Source organism: Corvus hawaiiensis, chromosome 11 (assembly GCF_020740725.1).
Source record: "Corvus hawaiiensis isolate bCorHaw1 chromosome 11, bCorHaw1.pri.cur, whole genome shotgun sequence".
NCBI classification, from domain to species: domain Eukaryota; kingdom Metazoa; phylum Chordata; class Aves; order Passeriformes; family Corvidae; genus Corvus; species Corvus hawaiiensis.
Genome location: NC_063223.1, coordinates 17,754,024 through 17,776,315, shown reverse-complemented (window position 1 = coordinate 17,776,315; position 22,292 = coordinate 17,754,024). Strand labels below are relative to the sequence as shown.

General features: G+C 44.6%; 2 protein-coding genes across 4 annotated transcripts in view; both read right to left on the bottom strand.

Moving 5' to 3' along the window:
• POC1A (POC1 centriolar protein A) overlaps window positions 1-18,357 on the bottom strand; it is a 44,746-nt gene extending 26,389 nt beyond the window's left edge. For 2 of the 3 annotated variants that reach the window (XM_048316134.1, XM_048316135.1), the window contains exons 1-8: window positions 18,278-18,357; window positions 16,989-17,073; window positions 16,126-16,297; window positions 15,024-15,203; window positions 13,827-13,934; window positions 12,434-12,549; window positions 8,081-8,214; window positions 161-229 (exon numbers count right to left, since the gene is read on the bottom strand). In XM_048316134.1, coding sequence (XP_048172091.1) covers window positions 161-229; window positions 8,081-8,214; window positions 12,434-12,549; window positions 13,827-13,934; window positions 15,024-15,203; window positions 16,126-16,297; window positions 16,989-17,073; window positions 18,278-18,295 — 882 coding nt within the window. In that variant the 5' untranslated portion in view covers window positions 18,296-18,357. Of the gene's footprint in view, window positions 1-160; window positions 230-8,080; window positions 8,215-12,433; window positions 12,550-13,826; window positions 13,935-15,023; window positions 15,204-16,125; window positions 16,298-16,988; window positions 17,074-17,507; window positions 17,581-18,277 lie in introns of all 3 variants that reach the window. The other variant, XM_048316136.1, reaches the window with a different exon arrangement.
• Window positions 18,358-18,831: 474 nt separating this feature from the next.
• Window positions 18,832-20,503, bottom strand: LOC125331791 (heat shock transcription factor, Y-linked-like). The gene is made up of 2 exons (XM_048316165.1): window positions 20,129-20,503; window positions 18,832-19,121 (listed from the first exon to the last, which is right to left on the bottom strand). The coding sequence occupies exons 1-2, from the start codon at window positions 20,432-20,434 to the stop codon at window positions 18,996-18,998; spliced, it is 432 nt and encodes a 143-aa protein (XP_048172122.1). The 5' UTR covers window positions 20,435-20,503; the 3' UTR covers window positions 18,832-18,995.
• Window positions 20,504-22,292: the final 1,789 nt, after the last annotated feature.

Below are 22,292 nucleotides of genomic sequence, written 5' to 3'. Positions count from 1 at the left end.
AAATTGGGTTTGACCTCCAGAGATGTTGTTAACACAACAGCAAGTCACTTCAGCATGGTCCAGACATACAGGGTACACTTTTGCTTTTCCCATTGACAACAGAGCAGCAGCTTTTAAAGAAATGTGAATCTGGATTATAACTCAGAAAGGAATCAGATACCTGTTCATCAGAACCTCCAGAAGCAAAGAAGTCTCCATCTCTTGAAAACGCTACACAGGTGGCTGGTCCCTGCAAACACATTTAAAAGATAGGTTTAAAAGAAGATAAAAGGAAACAAAGTTTTACAAAGTTCCATTCATTACAGGTATTTATCATTTGACATCAGCAATCTAAAGGCAAAATTTGAAAAGCTCTTACCTGTCAGGTAAATGGGCCACAATTAACATGCTAAGCTTGTGGCACTTACCATTTCCCACACTTTTGAGTGTTTAAGACACCCACTTTTCAATATCCATGGCACAGACAGGAACAAACCGATTTTTACAGGACCAGGCTTTTTCTTTTTCCCCTCAAACATTCCCTCTTCACTATAGAATTAGAAATTTCTAAAACTCCTGTTCACTTATTAAAAGTGTTGAAATTATGAGGGTTTTTTATAGTAGGCTGGCTTAAACTGCTTTTCTCTTAGTAGTCTGATAAGAGAGATGCCAGAGTTAATGCATCCAGGATCACCTCTGCACAGCACTTGCATTTTGAAGAAGCCTCATGCTTACAGCAGTCAGTTCTGAGAGACTTTAAATGTTTCTGAGTGCTACAGCACACCTTCCACACCACACATCTACTTTAGTGTGTTTTCAACCTTCCTGCAAGCACACAGGAGGATGCACATGGGAAGGCTGAGGCAGGCACTCCAAGCTGGAACTAGAGATGAGGAATTGTTACGTGTGTTCGAGCCCAGGCACAACAGACAAACTGTTCTGCTCAGAGTAAACAGCTGAGCACCCAGATCGTGGAGTTTTGTGTCAGCTGCTGAACACATTCCTCTGCAGACTGCTCACCAACACGGACAGAGCTCAGAATGAGAACTTCCAGAAGCTGCCTATGGAGCTGACAGGCTGGGGAGGGTTGGGAGGAAACACCAAAATCAAACACCAAAAACTCAACCAGAAAAGCCACAACCACCACCAAAAAACTCCACCACATGACCATACACCTCCTGACAGAAGCAGTTACCCTCTTTCAAGTAAGATCATGTATCTCAGAAGGCAATTAAGAAGCTTCTCCTCACCCTGTATCAAGTTGGAAGGAGACACAATTCTGAGTCCACATCTTCCCAACGGACATCACATAGAAACCTCACATCCTTTCTTTGCCTCCTTCATAAAAGTGAACTCAACATAATAAATCCTGAAGATAGACAAATACCCAAAGATTGCATCTGAGATAAGCACCCAGCTCTCACTGCAACCTGTGCCCCAAAGTCCTGTGGGCTTCCAACATGCTGGCACAAGGTTATGCCAGCAAAACCAGAGCCTTGCTGTGCTCACTCCCAGTGTGAAGAGTTTTAACATCCTTCAAACACATTAAGGTATTTCCATATTATCATTCCACATGCAGTGATTTCAAAATGTTTTGAGGCCTTCTCATAGCAACACCTCACTAGAGAGAACTTGCCAGGAATGATCCAGCAGCAGCAATTCCAAACCGCACGCGCAGTCAGTGGTGTGACTAAGCTCGTTCACCTGACACAGCAATAACTAGGGTAGATATTTCAGACCAAAGACACTGCCATCAATCAGCTGCGACAAAGTGTGCCTCTCCCTTTATTCCCACCCACCTACCCCGGTGTTCAGCTCTCTAATCACATGTCAGGAGTGGAGGCTCTAAAAAAAAAATGCAAAAGCAAAAGACAAATAAGCAGTAAGAAAGGGCAGAAACAACTCCACAGCCAGAAAATTGCAGTGGTGAATATTGCTCCAAGATAACAGAGGTGAGCATACAGAAGCTGCTCTTGGACTATAATAAACCAGTCAGAGTTAGGAGAGCAGAAAAAATATTAAGACAAAGTGTTCAGGAAAAAGCACAAGTAGGGAACACTGGAAAGGAGCAGTGTTTCCTAAAAATATTTCTATCAGTGTAAATATTTCAGTGTATTTAGACAAAATCTAGTGCAACACAAATCACATCAAAACAGGCAATGAACTGACTCCAAAGTCATGGCATTCTGAAGGGAAAAAAAGTTCAACAGAACATATTCTTCCTGAAATAGAAAATTATATCAAAGGCCAAAAGTGCCTTTATAAATTGAAAGAAAGGGAACAAACAAGTCAACGGACGCAACATCCTCTACAGATTTGTTGACATAAATTAAGCGAAAAGTACTCTTGCTACATACACTTACAGAACTCTTCCAAGAAACAACAGGTTTGCTATAGCAACATACAAATAAGAGTTTGCCAAATACCCCTGCAATTTAATATTAACACACCAAACAAAAATAAAAAGCTACACTTGCCAGTTATTAGACACAGCCTAACTTCCATTTGTTCCAGGTAAGCACAGCAGAAATCCAACAGATTTCAGATGAAGTTCTGGATAACAGGCATGAGATTGGAGACTGAAGAATTCAGATTTTCATTTTCCCCCCTCTTTTAACTTACTGCTTGCATTAAAAGTATCAAAAAGTAGCAGTTACATATTCATCTATAGAAGTAGCAGAGTGAATTTTAAGCTTATTTCCCACATAACTAGAACTTGTGGGATGCAGCAACCTTCTACGGGATCACTCAGCTCCTCTTTCTGTACCAGGATCAAATAGCTTTCTGTTAGTATTTCCTGGAGGTTCAGAATTTCCAGTCTGCACCCCTATTGTCCAGGGTGTTCCACACAAGCTGCTAGCACCAATCCCCAAACTCCTGCAGCTTCTTGCCTTAGACTAGACAGCAAGCTGCAGGAAGAAGGGGTTGGGCAATGACATACACCAAGTTAGTGGTAAGAAACATTTCTATTTAATCCTCAGCGGGTCAACATGAGGACTGCCAAGTTTTTGTGAACGTCCAGTAGCGTTTGAAATTTTAACAGCAGCTTAGGTGACACTGGGAGAGCTGCAGAAGTTTTGAAGAAAAGTGCAGAAGAAAGCAACAAGTCATCCGCTGAAATTGTGGAGTGAGAAGAACATGGTCACTAATCAATATTCAGCTCATCTTCAAGAGTACCAGGCAAGGTAGAAGCAAGTCCCAGAGAGCCTTGAAAAGGACAAATAGCTCAAACACTGGATGGAGCAAAGCAACCATAAAGAAAAAGGAACCCATACAGAAGGAATGGTAACAGCATCAAACCTCACTGTTTGCAGCAGCATTCCCAGTGAACAAGATTCAGTCAAGGCCAGATATGCATGGCATGGCAGCTGAAACACCAGGTGACAGCCCATTTCTAGCTGTGTATGTAGGTGAGAAAGGTGAGACCCAGCACACTACATAATTTATGTGCAGAGATAGAGATTACACCTTCTCCCTGTTTTCCCACTTCCTACAAAGGAGGTTTGTGACCGAGAGGCCTTTACTGCCCTAGCATTTCACAGCTTGATCAGCTTAAACAAAACATTATGTTTGGCCTTCAAAATAGATGTTCAAACCATTCTGAATGACTTGAATGCGTTAAGTGCCAAGAGAGGCGGGATCTGAAGCCAGGACACAGATTACACCACCAAGTGACTGGCAGGATGCTAATAGCACCAGTAACAACTGACACAGGGGTGACATAAGACAACAGGAATAGCATCCCTGAACACAAAGCTTTCAACGGTAGAGCTAAAAATAGATTTCTCTGAAAGAAACACTTAGAGAAAGGCCGAGAGTTTAGTCTGGAGAAATATGACTGGAGCCCAGAATCACACCTGCACACAGCAGATGAATGTGTACCATGCATAAATAATGAGTGGACAATCACAGAGAAATCCTTCTTGAACACCCTTTCCTTCTCCCAGAGCTGCTGGGGACAGAAGGCACATCACTTCAACAACAACGGGGCCAACACCAACAGGCAAGTCAAGAGAGGCCAGACTTTCAGGCTTCAGCTAGGAACAGAGCTAACATTTTGGCTTCAGCATAAGAGAAGAAACAAGAGCCAGGTTGGAGAAGGTCCAGGAATAAACCAGAGAAGAGTAGTTTAATGATACACTGTCTGCACTATGAAAGGAGAGGCAGCGTAGAAGGAAGCTGCAGAGACAAGTGGGGTCAAGGATGCCAGTAGATTTTTATTTTTTTTTGTTTCAGTCCTGCAAGAAACTAATGCATAGTAGAGAAAAGCCAGGTAAGAGAGCAAGGGAAATGCTAAAAGATGGAAGAAGGCATATCTAGAAGATGCAAATAGTTGAATTAAAGGAGAGCTTCCTCTTCCACTGCCACAAAAGGAGATGTAGAAGTGGGAGCCTCAGTACATTCAGCCAAACTCTCCAGGAACAGACTAACTAGTGCAAAGAGAAACAGGAGACATGAGAGGAGACAAGGCCTGAGAAGCAAATCCAGCAGCAACGAGTACACTGGGATCCCAGCCCTGGCATCATCACCAGCTCCAGGCATGAAAGAACTAATAACAAACAGAGCAGTCATTGCCACTGTTGACAGTGCTTTCAGCTCTTCATGCATGGGAGAAGAGGGCAAGTCACATAGGAAAGGGAAAAGGGAAGGGAACCAAGGAGAAAAGCACAGGGAACAGAGATGACAACAGAGATGTTTTCAGGTGGAATACCTCTGACAAGAAGTCACAAGGATTCTCAGTCCACTGGGATTTGAAAAATTCCCGAGCAAGACTGTCATGCTTGCACCCTCCTTCACGAGGGAGTAAGGGCTACAACTAACATAAGGAAAGTTTATACTGGCATCTTACAGCTGAATCATCAGCAGCTTTAACTCCTGAAAGCTTCAGTCTATAAAAATACAAGGCAAAGACAGAGAACTCCTATTTCCTTTCAAGACTCAGAAATGCTAGCCTAAAGTCAGTTGCTTGTTGTTTGCAACACACATTTCTTTCTTTTTTGACTTCTGTGTAGCCCTGAGATGTCCTCACACTCTTCAAAGAGGACCAGGCCTGCACAGATGTTTAATCCCACCTAGGCAGAGCTGGCAGCTGACCATAAAGGAGCACATTTGTTTCCTATGCACCTGCTCAGGAGACGTGACTCATTAGTCAGTGAGCAAAGCAGGGAGCATTCATGTTGCCCAAGTAGGTAGAATGTAGCTACTTCACAGTTCAAGTCAAGGTTGCTTCAAGACTTGTAACTTTGCATTTTCTGTCTTCCTATTCATGAACACAACCATGAGATGTTTTCTAAATATTTACTGAGAACTTCATTCCACTGAGGAAGTCAGTCTGGAAATGCTCTAAACCACTCCAAAGGGCAGACAAGCACCATGTACATACCTGCTCTCCTCTAGCAACTCTCTTGGGGTGGCTTAGGGGCCTCAAAACATTCTGTTCTTCAACAGTGATTCAGTACTAGAGGTGGATTTACATACCAAGCCAGTGTCTCATCTGTATGGAATTAGATAAGAGCACTTCACAGCTTGAAGCACTCCAGAACCAAAATATGCAGCACAATACAGAATGATATTTTGCAGCTGCAAGATGTCAGCTCCAAGCTGCAAACTTCTGTCTCTAATGATCCTTCTGCTACAAGGGGCCAGCTACATTTCAATTAAAGACAGCAATGTAAACTTGGCCAACCTCCCCATGTAAACTACAGCTAATCAGCTGCTAACAAATTCCCGGCACTCCAGCAGTTGCGTCAAAGTATGCCTAAAGGACCTTAAGGTTTTTTTTCCTTCAAGTGTCCACTTGCATGCAGCCTTCCCAGAACAATGTAACAGTAGCCAGCTGTCAAAGTAGGAACAAAGTGTCAACCAGAATGTTCAACCACACGAAGTCAGAGCTCAAGAACATCTTCAGAACAGGCTGTCCATCTGGTGACCAATCTGCAGCACTTGCTTAAAAAGGCAAATCTACTTAATGACCAAAAAAGTCCACACCACTTTGTTTTTAGCCACTTGGGGATACCGGCACAAATCACAGTGATAACAAAGGGGACAAAAAAGTCCCTTGATATTAAGTAGCCTGGATTTATCTACGAGCAAAACAAGGCGGAGGAGCAGCCAGTGCAGGAATCCACCCCAGTGGATCCACCCCTGGTGACAGCAGAGCCTGTAGCCACGGACAGCTGCTTCCTGTGAATGAAGCACAGGTTGCCTTATGCTTTGAGCAGAAAAGCAAGGCAACTGTTCAATCAGTTGGTAAAAGAACCAACCCACAACGATACAGCACATGCCAGACAGAGAAGGCCAGGCAGGGCTATACCAGGACTGGTTCCACAGCTATCTCAGTGCAATCCCTTAAAGACAACCAGAAAGCTCTACCAGCCACTTCAATACTTGTTTCCAAACTGAAGGAACTGTAAACGCCACAACAGCAGCTACTCTTCAGCTGTGCCAGTGGCAAAGCTTTTCCAAGGCCAGTTAGATGCCCAGGAGAAAGAGGCAGACACTGTTTTACTGATCTGAAGGAGCAGGGAGGAAAAACAAGGAGCTTTAATTCTACATTTGAATAGATGATCCCCCAACTGTTCTGTAAAAGCCTCAAGTTAAGTACAGCATTAGCCTAAAGGGACTTTCTGTTGCTAATTCTGAAGATCTCCATCACCATAATCAGTTTTGGACTCTCATTCAATGCTAAACTTTTTTTGTGCTACTGCAGTCACTGAGGCACAGCTAGCAGCTCAGATAGGAGAAAAACAGAAAGCAGGTTCAGCCTTCTGCTGAACCATAACCAGGCACATCCCTTCCTGAGGGAAGGGGGAAAAGTGTAAAGATTCCCCATTCTTCCAACACCCTTTTCCAGGAAGCTACTTCCCAAGAACTCACTGGGCAGATTAACACAACAGACAAATATGAAAACAAGATTAAGGCAACAGAAGCTTTGCAGCCCATATCTGATAGGAGTATCCACTTAGTCCAGTTTTCCAAGTAAGAAAAGTTTTATACAGCTGAGGCTGACATGTTAGGTTAACCAGCATTTGTTATCTCCTCCCTATTCTTTTAGCAGTTGAACCCTTTGGTCAGTTTTAATCAAAGCTCTACTTCATGGAAGATTTAAGCACAAGGTTTTCCTATGTTTTCCATTAATATTACAAAAAAAGAAAATTTTATTAATGTATAGCAAAAGAGAAGTTACAGAAGAAACTTGACCTTTTTAGAAATCAAACAAGGCAGTCACTAAACAAAGCCACAAGAAGCCAGAATTATCAGTTTTACAGCTTACACAGATACCATTATTGCCCACAACCATCCCCACCATCTCCAAAAGCTTAAGGCTGTGGTTTTCCCCTGACAGTTTTTATGCTTTAAAACTCAGCCCCCACTTTAAAAGAGACACAAGTGGGTTAAGAATTTCTGTTCTCTTTGTCCCTTCAGAAAGGGAACCCTTAAGGCAGGCCTGCTTTTTCACACCCCACTCTGCATGGACAATGAAATTAGTCTATTTATCTTCATTGAAGATTTAGAAAGAGAGCTCCAAGCATTCATAAAATTAACCTTACAAGCAACACATCCAGCAGCATAATACTAATAGGCCAATCAGTTAAACTTAACCAACCAGCACCATTTGTCACCTTCAATTTTATGATTCAGTCCATTAACAAGATGTTCCCAAATCAAATCCCAAAATAGATTTCCTCTATTTTATTGCTACTGTTCTTGAATCTCCTGCCAGGTGAACAGCATTTATCTTCAAAACACCTATGTCAAGGGGCCAAGTGTTATTTGCAGCTCTCTAGAGAGGGAGGGAGACAGAGCTGCACTAGAGAGTTGCTGACAAGGTCAGTCAGAGCCTAGGGTGCTGCTCTGAGTTTCTTCTGTCTTAGACTACTCGATATTGGAGCTCACTTTTAGTCTTGCTTTCTCATTCTCTCCATTGCTGCCTTACCTGCTTCCCTTCAAAACAGTGACGACCTCAAAAATTACTAGCATCATAATTTTACACAAGGAAGTTTTCAAGCAATTTTTGGCGCTGAAGAATGAAAGCCTCGAGCACGGATTTGCTCAGTTTATTATGAGTTTGTACATTACTCTAAAAAAGGCTTTGCCTCACCTGGTGACCATGCAGAGTATAGAGGAGTCTTCCTTCTAGCAAGTCCAGAATCTTAAGAGTTGAATCATTGGAAGCAGTAACCAGATAGTTTCCAGAGGGGTGAAAGGAAAGACTGTTGACCACAGAGCTGTGCACTAAGGATGGAAAAAAAAAAGTTTAATAGTCACCAAGAACAGTGTACATAAGCCCAAGGCAAAAGTATAAAATAAAGCACAAGCACATTCCAATTTTCTGTTATAAAATTTAACAGGAAAATTATCATGGGGGAAACATTCCACAAAAGCTCTTCAAAGCACTAGAGAACAATAACAGTAACTCAATTCTTGTAAAAATAGGCACTACTTTACTGAAAGGAAAAAGGAAGCTTTGCCAATTACTCTGGGAGATTTAACACTACAAAAGCTTCCAGTATAGTCCCAAAATGTACTGTATGTGCAAGTGAACTACAGGATTCTGGGAGAGTGCTGGACATTGATACACTTTACTACTGTGGAGATGCTGGTCTCACTCCCAAGTCATTCTAGATTAAAATTTGTATGTTAGGACACTGAGAAGACTGAAATTACAGTGGAAGAGACTCAGAATTGACATTGCACAGCTTCTTTTGGTTTACTATCTGACTCTAGCCAAGACTGGGCTTAAGAGAAACTAGGAAATAAGAGCAACTTGAAAATGGTCCAGTATAACCATTATTTCCTCAGACATCCTATTTGTCTCACCAAACATTTAAAGCAAATATAAATAGACCAACTATCAAGAGTGTGAACTTGCAAAAAAGCCATTTTCCCTGCATGAAGATGAAGCCCAAGATATATTTTGAAAAAAGCTGAAGAAAACGTTCTAGGAAAAAAGTCAAACTTCATTGAAGTTCACTGTAACATTAAACATTTAACACATGACTTTTTTCCCTCCCCGAACTTTTACAGAACAGGCTATTGAACATATTTATTTATGAGAACACGCAGTACCTCACATATGCCCAGCTTTCTGAGCGTATGTGACATTACAGAATATTAATATTATGCCTGAGGAGGGATTTAACCATCCAATTATTCTTAATTATACTATATGCCCTCCAAATGTTCTGGTATCTCAAATCTACTACTTTTGACACATCACACCCAACTAAATTTATGTTCCGTTGAGAATCTACTGTGCATTTTAAATCCATACTGCATGTTAAAAAAACCCCTTAAAATACCATTTAAAATACATTAGAACCAAATATTATTTTTTCCATATGTAGATTTGAGGCAGATAGCTGAAATAACCTTGCTCAATTGTAAAACAGAATACCTCTACTTTTGAAACTTTCAGGAACATTAAATACCTCAGCTAAGTTCTGAAAACGACTCCTCTTGACCCAAACTATTAAAAAACACAGAAGAAAGCCTTAACACAGGTAACATATTCTTGTTGGTGAATACTGCCTCTATCACACAGCTAGATGTTCCTCTACCCCCAGCCCCGTATTATACTATGTATTAAAGTAGAAAAAAGTCTCTGTGGAGTTCTTTCTTATGGAAGAGTGATAAATCTCTTTCTCCCTTGAAAATCTTATTCTGAGTGATCTGTAATATTCCTCACCCCCATAGTGTCTATATTCAGATAAATGCAAATGTATCTTGTCAACTAAGGAAAGTCCTGAAAGGAATCACATCAGAAATAGACAAGGTTAGTAATATACCACATCTTGCAAGTTCCAGGCCATAAATAAGGTACTTCCAGCTTCACAAAACAACCTTTCCATAATGGAAAAAAATCACACAGACTGTAGCTGCGTAAGCAGCCGCAGGTTCTGTGCCCAAGGACTTCCTGGCTCTTGTAAACTCAGAGAAAAGTTCATCTCTACTGCCAAAGCAGCTCATACCTCCCACAAGACCACTCATAACACCTCTCCAGAAAACATGCCAACACATCCTGCCACCTCACTTGATTTCATGTTGTAAACAATAAATCCAGTGCAGCACAAGGTGGCATCTCCCAGTGACTTGTTGGTACAAGGCCACACTTCTGCCAGCCAAGCCCTAGCAAAAGAAGAGCCTGTTAAGGGACTTATACTGGGGGTTAATATCTAAAATTGAGTCCTCCCAGCCTGCACAGAACTGTCCCAAGCCTCACAACACTTCTTTTATGTAACTACAAACCTTAGTAACCACCAGTGAGAAAATAAATTAGGATGGACTTGACACAGCCACAGTCTCTACTGAACAGATAACCACCACCAGCCCCATCCAAACTGGATGAAAGTACCAACTATTCTTTTTAAACAGGAATGAAAAAAACAGGTTAGAGCTGTTTTCAAAGACCTGCTACAGAGGTGTCCCACACAAAACTTTGGACAGGGAAAAAATGTCAGGCAAGAAACATTGGCCATTTTTGTAGGGGCTGTACAAAATCTGCTGTACAAAAGAGTCAGTGCCAAGCAGAAGACCGAATAAAGCATCTGTGTGTTCTCCTGTACAGTAAACGTGACGAGAGCAGACTTTGCTTGGCTCAAAGAAAAACACACCATACAAAAGGTTTCGCAGCTTGCTCTCTATTTCCAACTTTCATTTATAAATGTCACAGTTGGAACAAGTGCTGGCAACAAGAGCAACACTGCTAAAAGACTAATCGATGCTGGAAACCAGCCCAACTTTAAGACCCAAGAGCCCAAGGCAGGGCTACTCATCTATTAACTCCTCCATGCAACTCCTTGCTTAAAATGGATTCCCTGGAAATCGGGCAGCATCAGCACGTTCTGAAGGCACAGATGCCATCTAGTGGGACAGCACGGGCAGCCTCACAGGGAAGGCACAAAACGAAATCAGATTTAGCCAGAAGGAGGTGGGTATAAACCCTCAGAAGGGCAGGACTTATAAACACATCTCCAAGACATGTTACAAACACATCAGCTTGTGGCCACAGGTGCATGAAGTGACTGCAAAAAGCCACCGTTACAATTTAAGGTTTCTTCAGCTATTATTACTATTTTTAGTTCAAAGTTTAATACACAGTAGCTGTTAAAAATAACACTCACCCCAGGAAATTATTGCTTCCATACCACGGGTGTCACACTAAAATGCCATTCAGTAAGGGTGGGATACCAGGGAAATATGTCATTCCAAGACAAAAAATAAACCTGGCAGCCACATTAGATTTGGACAATTTAATAGCAGTAAGTGGAAAGCAGGAAGAGATGACTTTTGAGCCAAGTTCTACTGGAAACATGCACTGCAGATCTTGCCACCATTGAAAAGCTGATAAAGCAGGTTAAAGGACAATCTGACACTGCCCAAGTATCTAAAAACACTACTGATTTTAGCAACAAGACTTCAGGAAGGCGTTTCCAAGTTTTGATATGGGCCACAAGTTAACAATACTTATTACACAAACTGCACGCTCAATACTGACGAATTGGAACAACAGTCGTCAAAAAGTTTGACTTCTATTAGATTTTGTTAACTATCAGAGAACTGGGAGTGACTGTGATCCAGAAGAATCTGAAGAAGCTGAGTGAAGCTGTGAGGCTGTCACAGCAGGAACCCACAATAGCTGATGCTGAGGGCAGAAAGAACACACCAAGCTCCAGCCCCATGTCTCTGATCTGTTTTACAGGCATGCCAGAAGCAGTTCCTCAGGGAAAGTTATAAATTAAGTTTAATAAGCTTAATAACCAACACTGGAAACAACGCTTGAGAATGTATTGATTTTAAAATATCACAGCCTTAAAAACTGCTAGTAGCAAAGAAAAGCCACATTTAGGCTGAAGAAACTAATGCACAGAATAGGTCAACCAATCTCAAAGAAGCTGGCAGGGATGGGAAAGCCCCCTTTTCCTATCCAGATCTACCAAACACCAGCACTAATCAGTGGGACAAGAACAGGTAATGGGAGGAGAGGCCATTTGGCATCATCAAAGCTAATTATGGAAGCTGAAAAACAGAGTCCAGAAAAGGAACTATAAACACGGATCATAGTATAGAATTGCAATTGATTGATTTTGACTTTCCTTTTTTTGTTAACTTTTCCTAATTTTTTATAAAAAAACCTCACATTTTGATTTGCTGGAATACAGCTGACTCCTCCTATAGGCTTATTCAGAGGCAAAGGCTTTTTATTGCACACCACCTTCTCAAGAACAGTGAGAAATGGCATCACAGCTGAGACCCATGCCCACCTGCAACATGGGACAGCTTCAGAATTAGCTCTGGAGCTAACACAAAGCAGAGCACGACATCTGGTGAAGAAAGGCTTCTGCTGGCAGTGCCTTTTTTGAAAAGCAGCAGCTGATGGAGGAAAAATCCTTGGACTTCAGAGCAATTCGCACCAATACATGGAAATGTTCAACTTTGTAAGCTCTGAACTTGCCTTGGTAATGCTGAAGGAGTCTGTTCATCCTGATGTCCCACAGCTTCACTGTGCTGTCCGTACTCCCCGCAGCAATGCAGTTACCAGTGGGGTGGAAATCCACGTGGTTCACAAACCTGTCAGTGGCAATCAAACCCAACTGCTTACGTTCAGCTCTTGCTAAAGATGAAAAAAGCCTTTTCAACCACATCACGACTCATTGAACATTAAGGAAAGGAGATAACCCGAACATTTATTTTGCTGAATTTCTCGTAAGACTTTACTTCTAACCCCAGGCAGACTGCAGGCTCCTACCTAAGCACACCATCTTCAGTAGTTCACACTGCAGGTGTAGGAGCTGTAGACACAAACCTCCTGAAATCTGATGGATCCAACTGTCACAACAGCATTTTCAAGTGTTCATTTAATGTTTGCATAATATATGTCTTCTATTAAATTAACATTATTTCCAGAGTGATGTGTACAAGACTGAACAGAGATTTTTCTTCTGTTAACTAATTTTAAGATGGAACTTAGTGAATTTGTGCCTGAAATCATACGTTGCCACTTGGAAAGTAGCAAGGCTGAGGCCAAATTTCTTTCTGGACCTGAATCCAATCAATTTTCAGTTTGAACACATAAGTACAATAAAAGCTTCTGAACCTTCAAGGAAAGATATCTTGTAACTCCTCACCAAACAAACTGGATAAAATTAATTATCTTTTGAGAATTCTTGTAACAAGTACTGAAAAAGTTGAGATATTTCAATAGGTTGTTTGGACAAGACACATACTTAAGGGCACTGAAAAAAATAATGTGGTCTGAGTTTGTCTTAATATCATTGTATATTACCTAGAAAGAACGTAACATTGCACTAGAAATTCAGTGCACCAAGGAATTAGGGAGATTCCAGCCTCAGTTCTCTGAGGACTTGTTTTATGTTTCTGGGTAAATTATCTTTTGGTATGGCTCAGCATCCCAAATTTAACACCTTTTTTCTGAATGCAAAGTGGGGTTTTTCAATAACCTCGTTATTTAAAAACATGAAGATGAATCAAAGCATCCAAGTGCCATTCTGTCAGTAGACTTTTGCACTTTTAATTTATGTCAACTCAGAGCAAAATAAAAGAAGAAATAAGGAATTTAAGCATCTCCAAAAATAAATAAGAACAAAGAAACTGAGGCTTGATGTGCTGGACAGTTACTGAAATATAACCCTCAGAGTTCTAACCTTGAGCAGTCACAGAAGCCAAGGCAATTCTGGCTTGGGCCCTCACACTGGCTACTTTTGTAAGAGGTGCTAATGGTTTTTTAATCAGTTTTAGGATTGCTAGGACAGGGACCTCTGAACCTCACAAACCAGGTGTAAATTCCTCAGGCAACCCCACTTCAGACATCACCACCAGGTACTTACCCCCCATGCTCACAGAAGGAGTAGATGCACTCTCTGCTGGTTTTGTCCCACAGCTTGACAGTTTTATCATCACTGGCTGACACTATCAATCGTCCATCAGGAGAGAATCTAAGGTAAGAGTTACAGCAAATAAGAAATGTCCCCAAACGAAAGGAGTATGGGGTCGACTGAATTTGGCTGACTCTCAAAGCATGTTGGTAAACACACCTCGCTTTTCAAGAAGTCACAGAGGCATCAGTGAGACTGAAAATCCAAACACTAAGTTGTGGGGAAAAGAAAGCAAGCCCGAAGTACTCAAACTATCCCTAACTCCACAAGCATATGAAATAACCCTCAGCAAAGTCTTGAGTCTGACTTAAGATCTTATGTCCTACTTGTTTCAATTGAAGTGTACCTCAAGTTGTTTCTCTGCCCTGATTCAAAACAATTCCTGCCTTTGCCACAGAGTTCAGAGCAACACAGTTACTCACAAGAAAACAGCTACAGCAGTCTTCACCATTGCAGTGCAGGAGAATATATTAAGCTCCCATCTCAAAATCTCATATACATGACAGATCCAGACCTCTCTTCAGAGGCATACACATTACAGAATCGGGACTTGAGTCCCTAACTACAGATCATCAGACATACTGGAAACATCCTTTCTGCTCTTCTGTGGGTATCTGTAGTGCTACCAGCCACTGCCACCACATTCCAGAACTGTAATGAACTTTACACCTACAGAGGAACCATGGCTTTATCCTAGATACACATACACATAAATAACTCCTCAAAACCAAACCTGAAACAGTTATCAGGAAATAACGCTATTATCATGGCAGCACTTACAACATTCAGGAGGTAGCTACAGGTGATCATTTTAACTAGAGGCATTGCAAGTCTAAAGAAACTAAGCTGAAATAACAGTAGAAACCTCTCCTTTTTTCCTATTAGCAACTTCAAGATACAGAATTCTCCTCACCAGGTAAAAAGCAAAACACAGAGCAGAAAAGCCTCTGTTTGACAGAGTTCACTGGAGAAACACAAAGTGGGTGCAGACTATTACTCAAAGGATCTCTCTGCAGGTCAGCAATATATTTCATTCAAGAGACACACTTGAATCACCCTGAACAGAAATGTGTTGCACCAGACCATGACACTGAGCCTCTGCTTTGAGGGATAAATCCCTGTCTCTGTTTGTCAGAGAGCCGTACTCACCTGGCACAGCGAACCCAGTTGATGTGCTGACTCAGTGAGAACAGAAACTTCTGCCTGTGAACCGTCCACACTTTGACTGTTTTGTCATCAGAAGCTGTAACTAAGGACTGGCCATCGCTGGAGAAATGAACACTTCTCACAGTTGCTGTGTGAGCCTTGAACACAGTCGATTCTCCTTTGCTACACAAAAGGGAAGAGCTCTTTAAAATTGCACAACAGGGCAGCAAAGACATTCTGTACTTGAAAACACAAAGCTGCCATATGGTGAGCAGTGCTAGGAACCCCCACTTCTATGGGAACTCTATGTGATCGCACTGGGATAAAAACATTGATCAACCCCAAACTTGCTCATGCTTCATGAGCTATAGAAAACACACAGCTAAAACCAGTTGTTCCAGTTCCATACTGGAGGCCAATCCAACAGGAAACAAGCCATATAGGTTGTGTCCTATACAGGGGCAAAAAATGCTACTGCTAATTTGTGCAGCCATTTAAAACACTTACAAAAATATCAACATAAAAGAAGACACCGAGGTTCTGTACTGTTGCCAGGTCCTTTGCTGCAAGGCAGGCAAGGAGAGAGGTGTTTTCACAGCTCACCTGGAGAGAGCCAAGCAGGCAACAACCTCACAACTGCTCCTGTAAAGGCCCATGCTCCAGCTGGACAACTCCAATGCCATGTTAGACAAGAAATAACACAACTGAATTCAGCACACCTGATGCTGTACAACTGTGAGCAAACTGCCATTAACTCAGCCAGGCAAGACAATTCAAATGTGTTCATTTTTCTTTACACATCATTTCCAAATAAATGCAAGATGCATTTTTCTGGCAAATAAACACAAGGGGTATTTAGAGATCCAGAGCACGGCGTATTTAGAGATCCAACAGATTTATGGAGCTCTTGGTCCAAAATCTGTCTCCAGCACGTACTGTACCACCAGGAGGTCCATATTGACAGATTGAAGAGAAGACAAAGACACAGTGGTTCTTCTTTCCCTCAGGCAGATCCCTGTCCCATAGCCAGAGAACTGCTACAAAGAAGGAGAAATCCCAAGCCATAATTAAACACACAGAGAGGCAGAAGGGAATAGGTACTCACGCGTTAGTGATCCACAAACGGACTGTTTTGTCTCTAGAGCCTGAAGCCACCAAGTGACCAGAAGGTGAGAAATGGACACACAAAACTGCATCTTTGTGGCCCACAAAGCGATAGGCTCTCATCTGAGGCTTCATACTCCAGATCATCAGGTATGAATCCATCGAGCCACTTGCTGAAACAGAAAAGGAAAAACAAAACCACACAAAACCAAACTTGCATTAGTTCTCCTCCAATTACACTAAAGCTACATTTCACACTCAGTTCACCATCACAGCTTGCAGAAGTCTCAATAAATTGCCCTTGAAGCTTCACCAGTCTATCGCAAGCTGTGTATTTCATTATTTTCACGCATATAATTTCATCAGTAATTCAAACAAAATAAGGCCAGCCATGCATTACTTTGGACTGACAATTTACTTCCAAGAGTCCAGCCATGCAACAGCTGAGGAGGCAGAAGCCATACAGGTTGCAAATCTTCCACACACTCAGGAAACGAAGGTTATCTCATCACTTTCTTATTGGGAAGCAGAGGCAGGTATCAGCTGCAGCAAGTTAAATGTCACTACAGATTAAGCAGAGAAGACCAGTGAGTTGGTGACTTAAAAGCACCCAGGCTACACCTCCCTCCAACACCTCTCTCTTGTGGCAAAACACTGGTCAAAGTCAGCTCAGAAGCTCTTCACAACATATTAAAAACACAAGCTTGCAAGGAGAGTGGAGTAGCGTTCAATTTGCTGTCAGCAGGAAGCTCCAGCAGGACCTTTTGCTGTTGCAGAGCTCAGTACCTCCACTGCTCCCTCCATCTAACTAAGGGAAAGCAGCTCTTTCTTTATCCTCTGGCCATCAAAACACAGACAATTTACCCAATTGTTTCTTATTGGGACTGAAGTCCACACTAGTGACAGCATCTCTGTGGCCTTTGAAGTGTCTCTCCAGGGATGGATCTTCCTAAAAGACAAAAATGTTCAGACACTACAGATTTAAGAACCATCTTTGCACAATAAAATAATTTTATTTCTACAGCAAGTGAACCAAGCCACATATTCACCTCACAAAAACAAGGTAGAGGCAAGAACTGTTGTGCAGGCAACTGCACAACACAAAACACAGATTTCACACATACCATAAATTTTAAAAGAGGTAAATTATCCAAGCTGTTATTAGCTTGGATCTTGGGTGACTGCACAAATTCCTCACGCATTTTTACAACACACTGCTGGCACAGAGACTCTAAGCTGGCTATAGAACAGATAAGCCATGTCCATAGCACCTGAGTAGGCAGCCAAGCTCAGCTTTCCTCTGACAGCTGTTCATCTCAGCTCAGGTGTAGCCAAGAGGCAACTATTTACACAGAAGAGACAAACTGGCAAGATTTAACACACCTGTTGAAACAGGCAGGAGGAATGAGAACTGCAGCAAAACAGACTGACACACAACCCTTCCCACAGCACCTTGCTGCAAAGGCCAAAAAAAGCCTGAGGTCAGGCAAAAAGGACAAGCAAAGACCCGAGAGAACCATTACAAGAGGCTTTAAGACTTGAAAATTGGCCAGAGTTCAGGCCAGGCTGATCAGCTTTCAATCCCTGCTCTCACATACACTGCCCCTGCCTCCCTGGCAATCCCCACCACAGCCTTCTCCCACTCAGGACCTGACCAGAGCCCCCTGCTCAGACAAGCACCCACCTCCAGAACAGGGCAGCTCTCCCCCCTCAACACCCAGCACCAGCCCTCCGCAGATCCAGAACCCCTCCAACAGCCTAGAGGTGCTGCTCCCCACAAACAGAAGCCAACCCCAGCTGCAACAGCACCCCAGACCCAGGGCCACCAGCAGCATTAAGCTCCCCAAGCCCTCCTGCATGATGCCACCCCACAGCAGCACTGCATCCCCCCTAAACCCAGCACTGCCTCCCACCGCCACCCCGGCCTCAGAGCCCCCCACAGCACCGGACACGCCCGGGCCGCCACCAGCCCTGCCTTCCCCTTCCACTCTTCCCTGCACCGTCACAACCGCCCCGGCTCGGACACAACGGCCCAAGGGCTGTCACCGCCGCCACCCCCGCTCAGCGGCAGTCCCCCCGGCATTCCGGGAAGCCCAGGCCCCGCAGTAGCGGCCTCACACAGGCTGTTCCGAGCCGGCCCGGCCGCCCCTCACCTGGCAGAGGGCGGCCATGACGCCCCGCGGCCGCCGTTCGGTTCCCGCGCCGCGCGCGCCCCGTAGCAACGGCCCCGCCCTGCGAGGGGCGGGCAGGGGCGGGCCGCGCCTGAGGGGCCGCCGTGGCGGGCTGGGGGCGGGCGCGAGCCTCAGGCCTGTGAAACGAGTCCGTGCCGGGGGGGCTGGTTCCTCTGAGCACAGCCGGCCCCTCACAGGGGGCTCAGGAAGTCGGGGAGAGCCCCCTCCGGCGCTGTTATTCCGACAGGGTTGCTACCGCTCCCTGGGTAGTCCGTTCAGTGCCCAGCCACCCGACTCCTGTCCCTTTGCCTCACTCCTGCTCTGGGGCTGATGGAGGCGATCCCCGAGTCTCAGCCAGGGGAGCACCACAAGCCCGTGCTCTCTAGGGCTAAGAACCCGGGCTGGTCACTTCCAAGAAGTGGTTCAGCTGGCGGCAGATCAGTTGCTTCTGCTTGGTCTGCAGGACCAAATAGGAACTCAGCCTGGGGTTGTGCAAAGAGCACAGGACAACTGAGAAAGGTTTATTCTTCCAATGGTTTAATACCAACTCAAATCTATTTCTCCCAACTCTATTCAGCTCTATCTAAGAACAGCGCTAGTAATTAGACGCTATGGACTGGCTGCTGACTGCTCTCCAGCAGGTGCCTGTGTAAAGCCCAGATCTGCTTCTCCATGAAGCTTGGGTTGACCATCTGGGCTTCTAAAGGGGTCGTTCATCCATCTCTTCTGGGTCTGGGCCCCTTCCTTTAAGGACACCTCTCCTCTTGCACGTTTCCAGCAGCCGGGGATGTGCTGTGTTGAAGCTGGGGTTATAGTAGTAGAGGATCTAAGACAGGCAAAGGAGAAGAGTTAGTTGCCACCATCCCAAGACTGGAAAGCCCCAAGTTACTCCAAAGTGCAGCAGAGGATCATGGGCTCTGAGGGCCATATAGAACCTAAAGCTCAGGCTAAAGCATGTGATGGTTGTGTTCAGTCATCACCACCCCTGGGGGTTTGCCTCCTGAGAGCAGAGCAGTGTAGGAGTTTCAAAAGCGTAACAACTGCTTTTGAAAACGAAATATCACTATTTTTCAGCAGCTTCAGTGCATATGTGAGCAGGCAGGTAATTCTATTGGTCCTTGGATGCATCTGCTTGGTATGGGGCAGGTGCCACAGGAAGGTTTCAGATTTGGTACAGCAAGACACAGAGCAAAGACATTCACAGAAATCAGATTATGCTGAGTTTGTCTGTCCCTTAAACAGGTTCCAACTCAGCAGATCTCACCAAAATGTATCTTATCTGCATTTCTACTAGTCAGAAAGGCTCACTCAAACCTGCCTCAGCACAGTCTGAAAAGAAAATGAAAACCAGACTGCTCACTCCCATCCCCATCCCTTCTATCACAGAATCACACAGTTTTGGGTTGGAACAGATCTTAAAGATCATCAAGTCCCAACCCTGCTGCCTTGGGCAGGGATGCCACTCATTATCCCAGGTTGCTCAGAGCCCCATCCAGCCTGGCCTTGAACACTTCAAGGGATGGGGCATCCACAGCTTCTCTGGGCAACCTGTGCCAGAGCCTCACCACACTCACAGGGAAAGATTTCTTCCTCACATCTAATCTAAACCTGGTCTCTTTCACTATACAACCACTCTTTCACTGTTCCTTGTCCTGTCACTCTCTGCCCATATGAAAAATCCCTCTCCCTCATTTTTATAAGCCCTCTTATAAAAAGTGGCTTCTTTTCAACCTGCAAATGGCCCTCTGTGGCAAGGCCTTATTTGCTGGGAAGGTCCCTCTCCCCCCCCAGACTATCACAAGTGTTGGTTGCTGTGCAGAACAGCTGCTGTACCTGGCTGTGAGCAGAAGCTGCTGCTTCCTCTGATAGGAATTCGGGCAGGGAGGCAGATCTTTGGATATCCCGCTGCATTTTGGTGAATCCATACGCGTTCAGCTGTCGCATGAAACTTTTAATTTTCTGTGTGTGGAAGACCTGTTGTCCTTCCCTGCCCAGCACCTCCGCTTCAAAGAGATCTTTGTTGATGGCCACACATTTTCCACCCTCACTCCACCAAATGGACTGAAACTGGTCACTTTCCAGCATTTTCCAAAGCTTCTGTGGAAAGCGCAGGGATGAGAACTCTCGCTCCGTAGCCATCGCCCTGGACAGCTTGGCTGTGTCCCGCCAGCTGGCAGGCAAAGGCCAACTGGCACCAACAGACTGCAGGTTCCAATGGAATGTTCTGCCACATCACTGTGGTGCCTGTGCTGTGGCATGGGGACATTGCAGGTGACATCTCAGTACTGCCCTGGCAGGGGGAGCAGCCCAAGGAAAAACTGCTGAAGGGAACTTGTTGCTTCTCCCTCCCAGAGCCACCAGCAGTGGGAGTCCAGGGCCCAGCAGTGCCCACAGAGCTGTCCTGAAGGGCTGTGAGCAAAGAGAGGCCTGGGCCATGTCTGGCTGCACCCAGGAGTGGTTCCCCAGGGAGGAGCAGGGATGGCTGCAGCCTTGGGGCATTCCAGGGCCCTGTTTGGGAAGCTTTCCAGCTGAGCCCCTCTGACACCTGCGGGATGGTGGCTCCCTGGACCACTGCAATGCAGAAGCAGCAGCTCTGGCATGGAGAATCCTTTTCCTGACATCTCCTGCCCCAAAGCAGCAGAGATTCCTTGACGTCAACCCATTGTACTTGCAAACTTCTTGAATGGGATTGCACTTTTTAATTTTTATCTAGTGGGTTTAAAACCAGCTGGGAGGGAGGGACCAGGGGACACACTTGCTTCGTTTCTGGCAGGAGACCCAAAAGCAGGAGACCCTCTCCATACATGAATGACCCAGCAATCAGGGGCTGGGGGAACAAAGCTCAAGCCCTTGCTCAAGCCATCCAGTCAAGAGATGTTCTGGTTCACTTGATCTGAATCACTCCTGCTTTGTTCATAAATGCAGAGCCATGAACACAATCCCATGAATTTGTCTTCCCAGGGAAGCCATCCATCCTTCTCCCTGCTCTGCCATCCCACAGAAGACAGGCTGCTGGTTAAGGGGTGTTTGTGTGCCTGAAAAGCTCTGCATTCCCCCCTGCCCTTTGAGGTACTGTGTCTGAAGAGATACATTCCTCCCTCAGACATGGCCTTTCTGCCCACACAGCTATGGATTTTGGATCTGGAAATCTGAAGCGGTTTCCAGCATGGCCTGACCTGTTCCTCATTAAATTCTTTGGCATTTGAGTATTAACTTTTCTTCCTCTGCACTGAAGTAAAAAAAGAAGATATACATGATGCTAAATATGCCCAAGGTCTGAAAGAATCTTGTACAATCCATTTCAGAGAATTAAAAAACCAGAAACATGTTGTGATTGCACTCCCACTTATAAAAGCAGGAAATGGGAACATTTGCTTTAATTGAAGGATTCTGCCACCCAAAAAAACACCCCAAGTTGCCTTCTAGATAATACACTGGCAGCATCTATGGTGGCCATGGATGGTTACTTTGCTTACCAAGTTCTCGGCCCTGGGGTGCCACTGCATAACACCAATAGCCAGAGGTGACAGCAGATCATTGTCGAGACACTCTCACCTGTGGGAGTTCAGAGCAAATGTCAAAAGAAAACAAATTAAATTCATGTCAAGGGGCAAAAAGGGGCCCTTGGGAGCAACAAGCACACATTGAGTCCAGTGGTGGAGTGGACAGAGTCTTGAATAACCCAGTTCAGCCATTTAAACATCTTTGTGGCATTGTCTGGCCCGGGTTTGGGCAGGACGGGATTTTTCCAATCCCTCAGAAACGGTGGCCCTGGGAGCCAGCCCCCTCCTGACGCCCAGCCAGGGAGGAGGACCTCAGGCCATGCGCTGTCACCTCGGTGTCACCGCGGCTGGAGGGACTCCTGCCGTCCTTCCGATGGCCACCGGGGGGCAGGCTGGGGCCGCAAACAGCCTCCCTGGGACGGCGAGGGAAAAACGAGCCGGAAACCGGGATGAGATGCAGCACGGCTTCGGTAGGGATTAATCAAGCCAATCTG

Bases quoted from the DNA above. Each gene is read 5' to 3' on its own strand.
- LOC125331791 (XM_048316165.1), bottom strand. From the start codon at position 20,434: ATGGCTACGGAGCGAGAGTTCTCATCCCTGCGCTTTCCACAGAAGCTT. The intron at 19,122-20,128 runs GTACAGCAGCTG...TGCCTGTCTTAG, and splicing joins CAGCTTCTGCTCACAGCCAG to ATCCTCTACTACTATAACCC.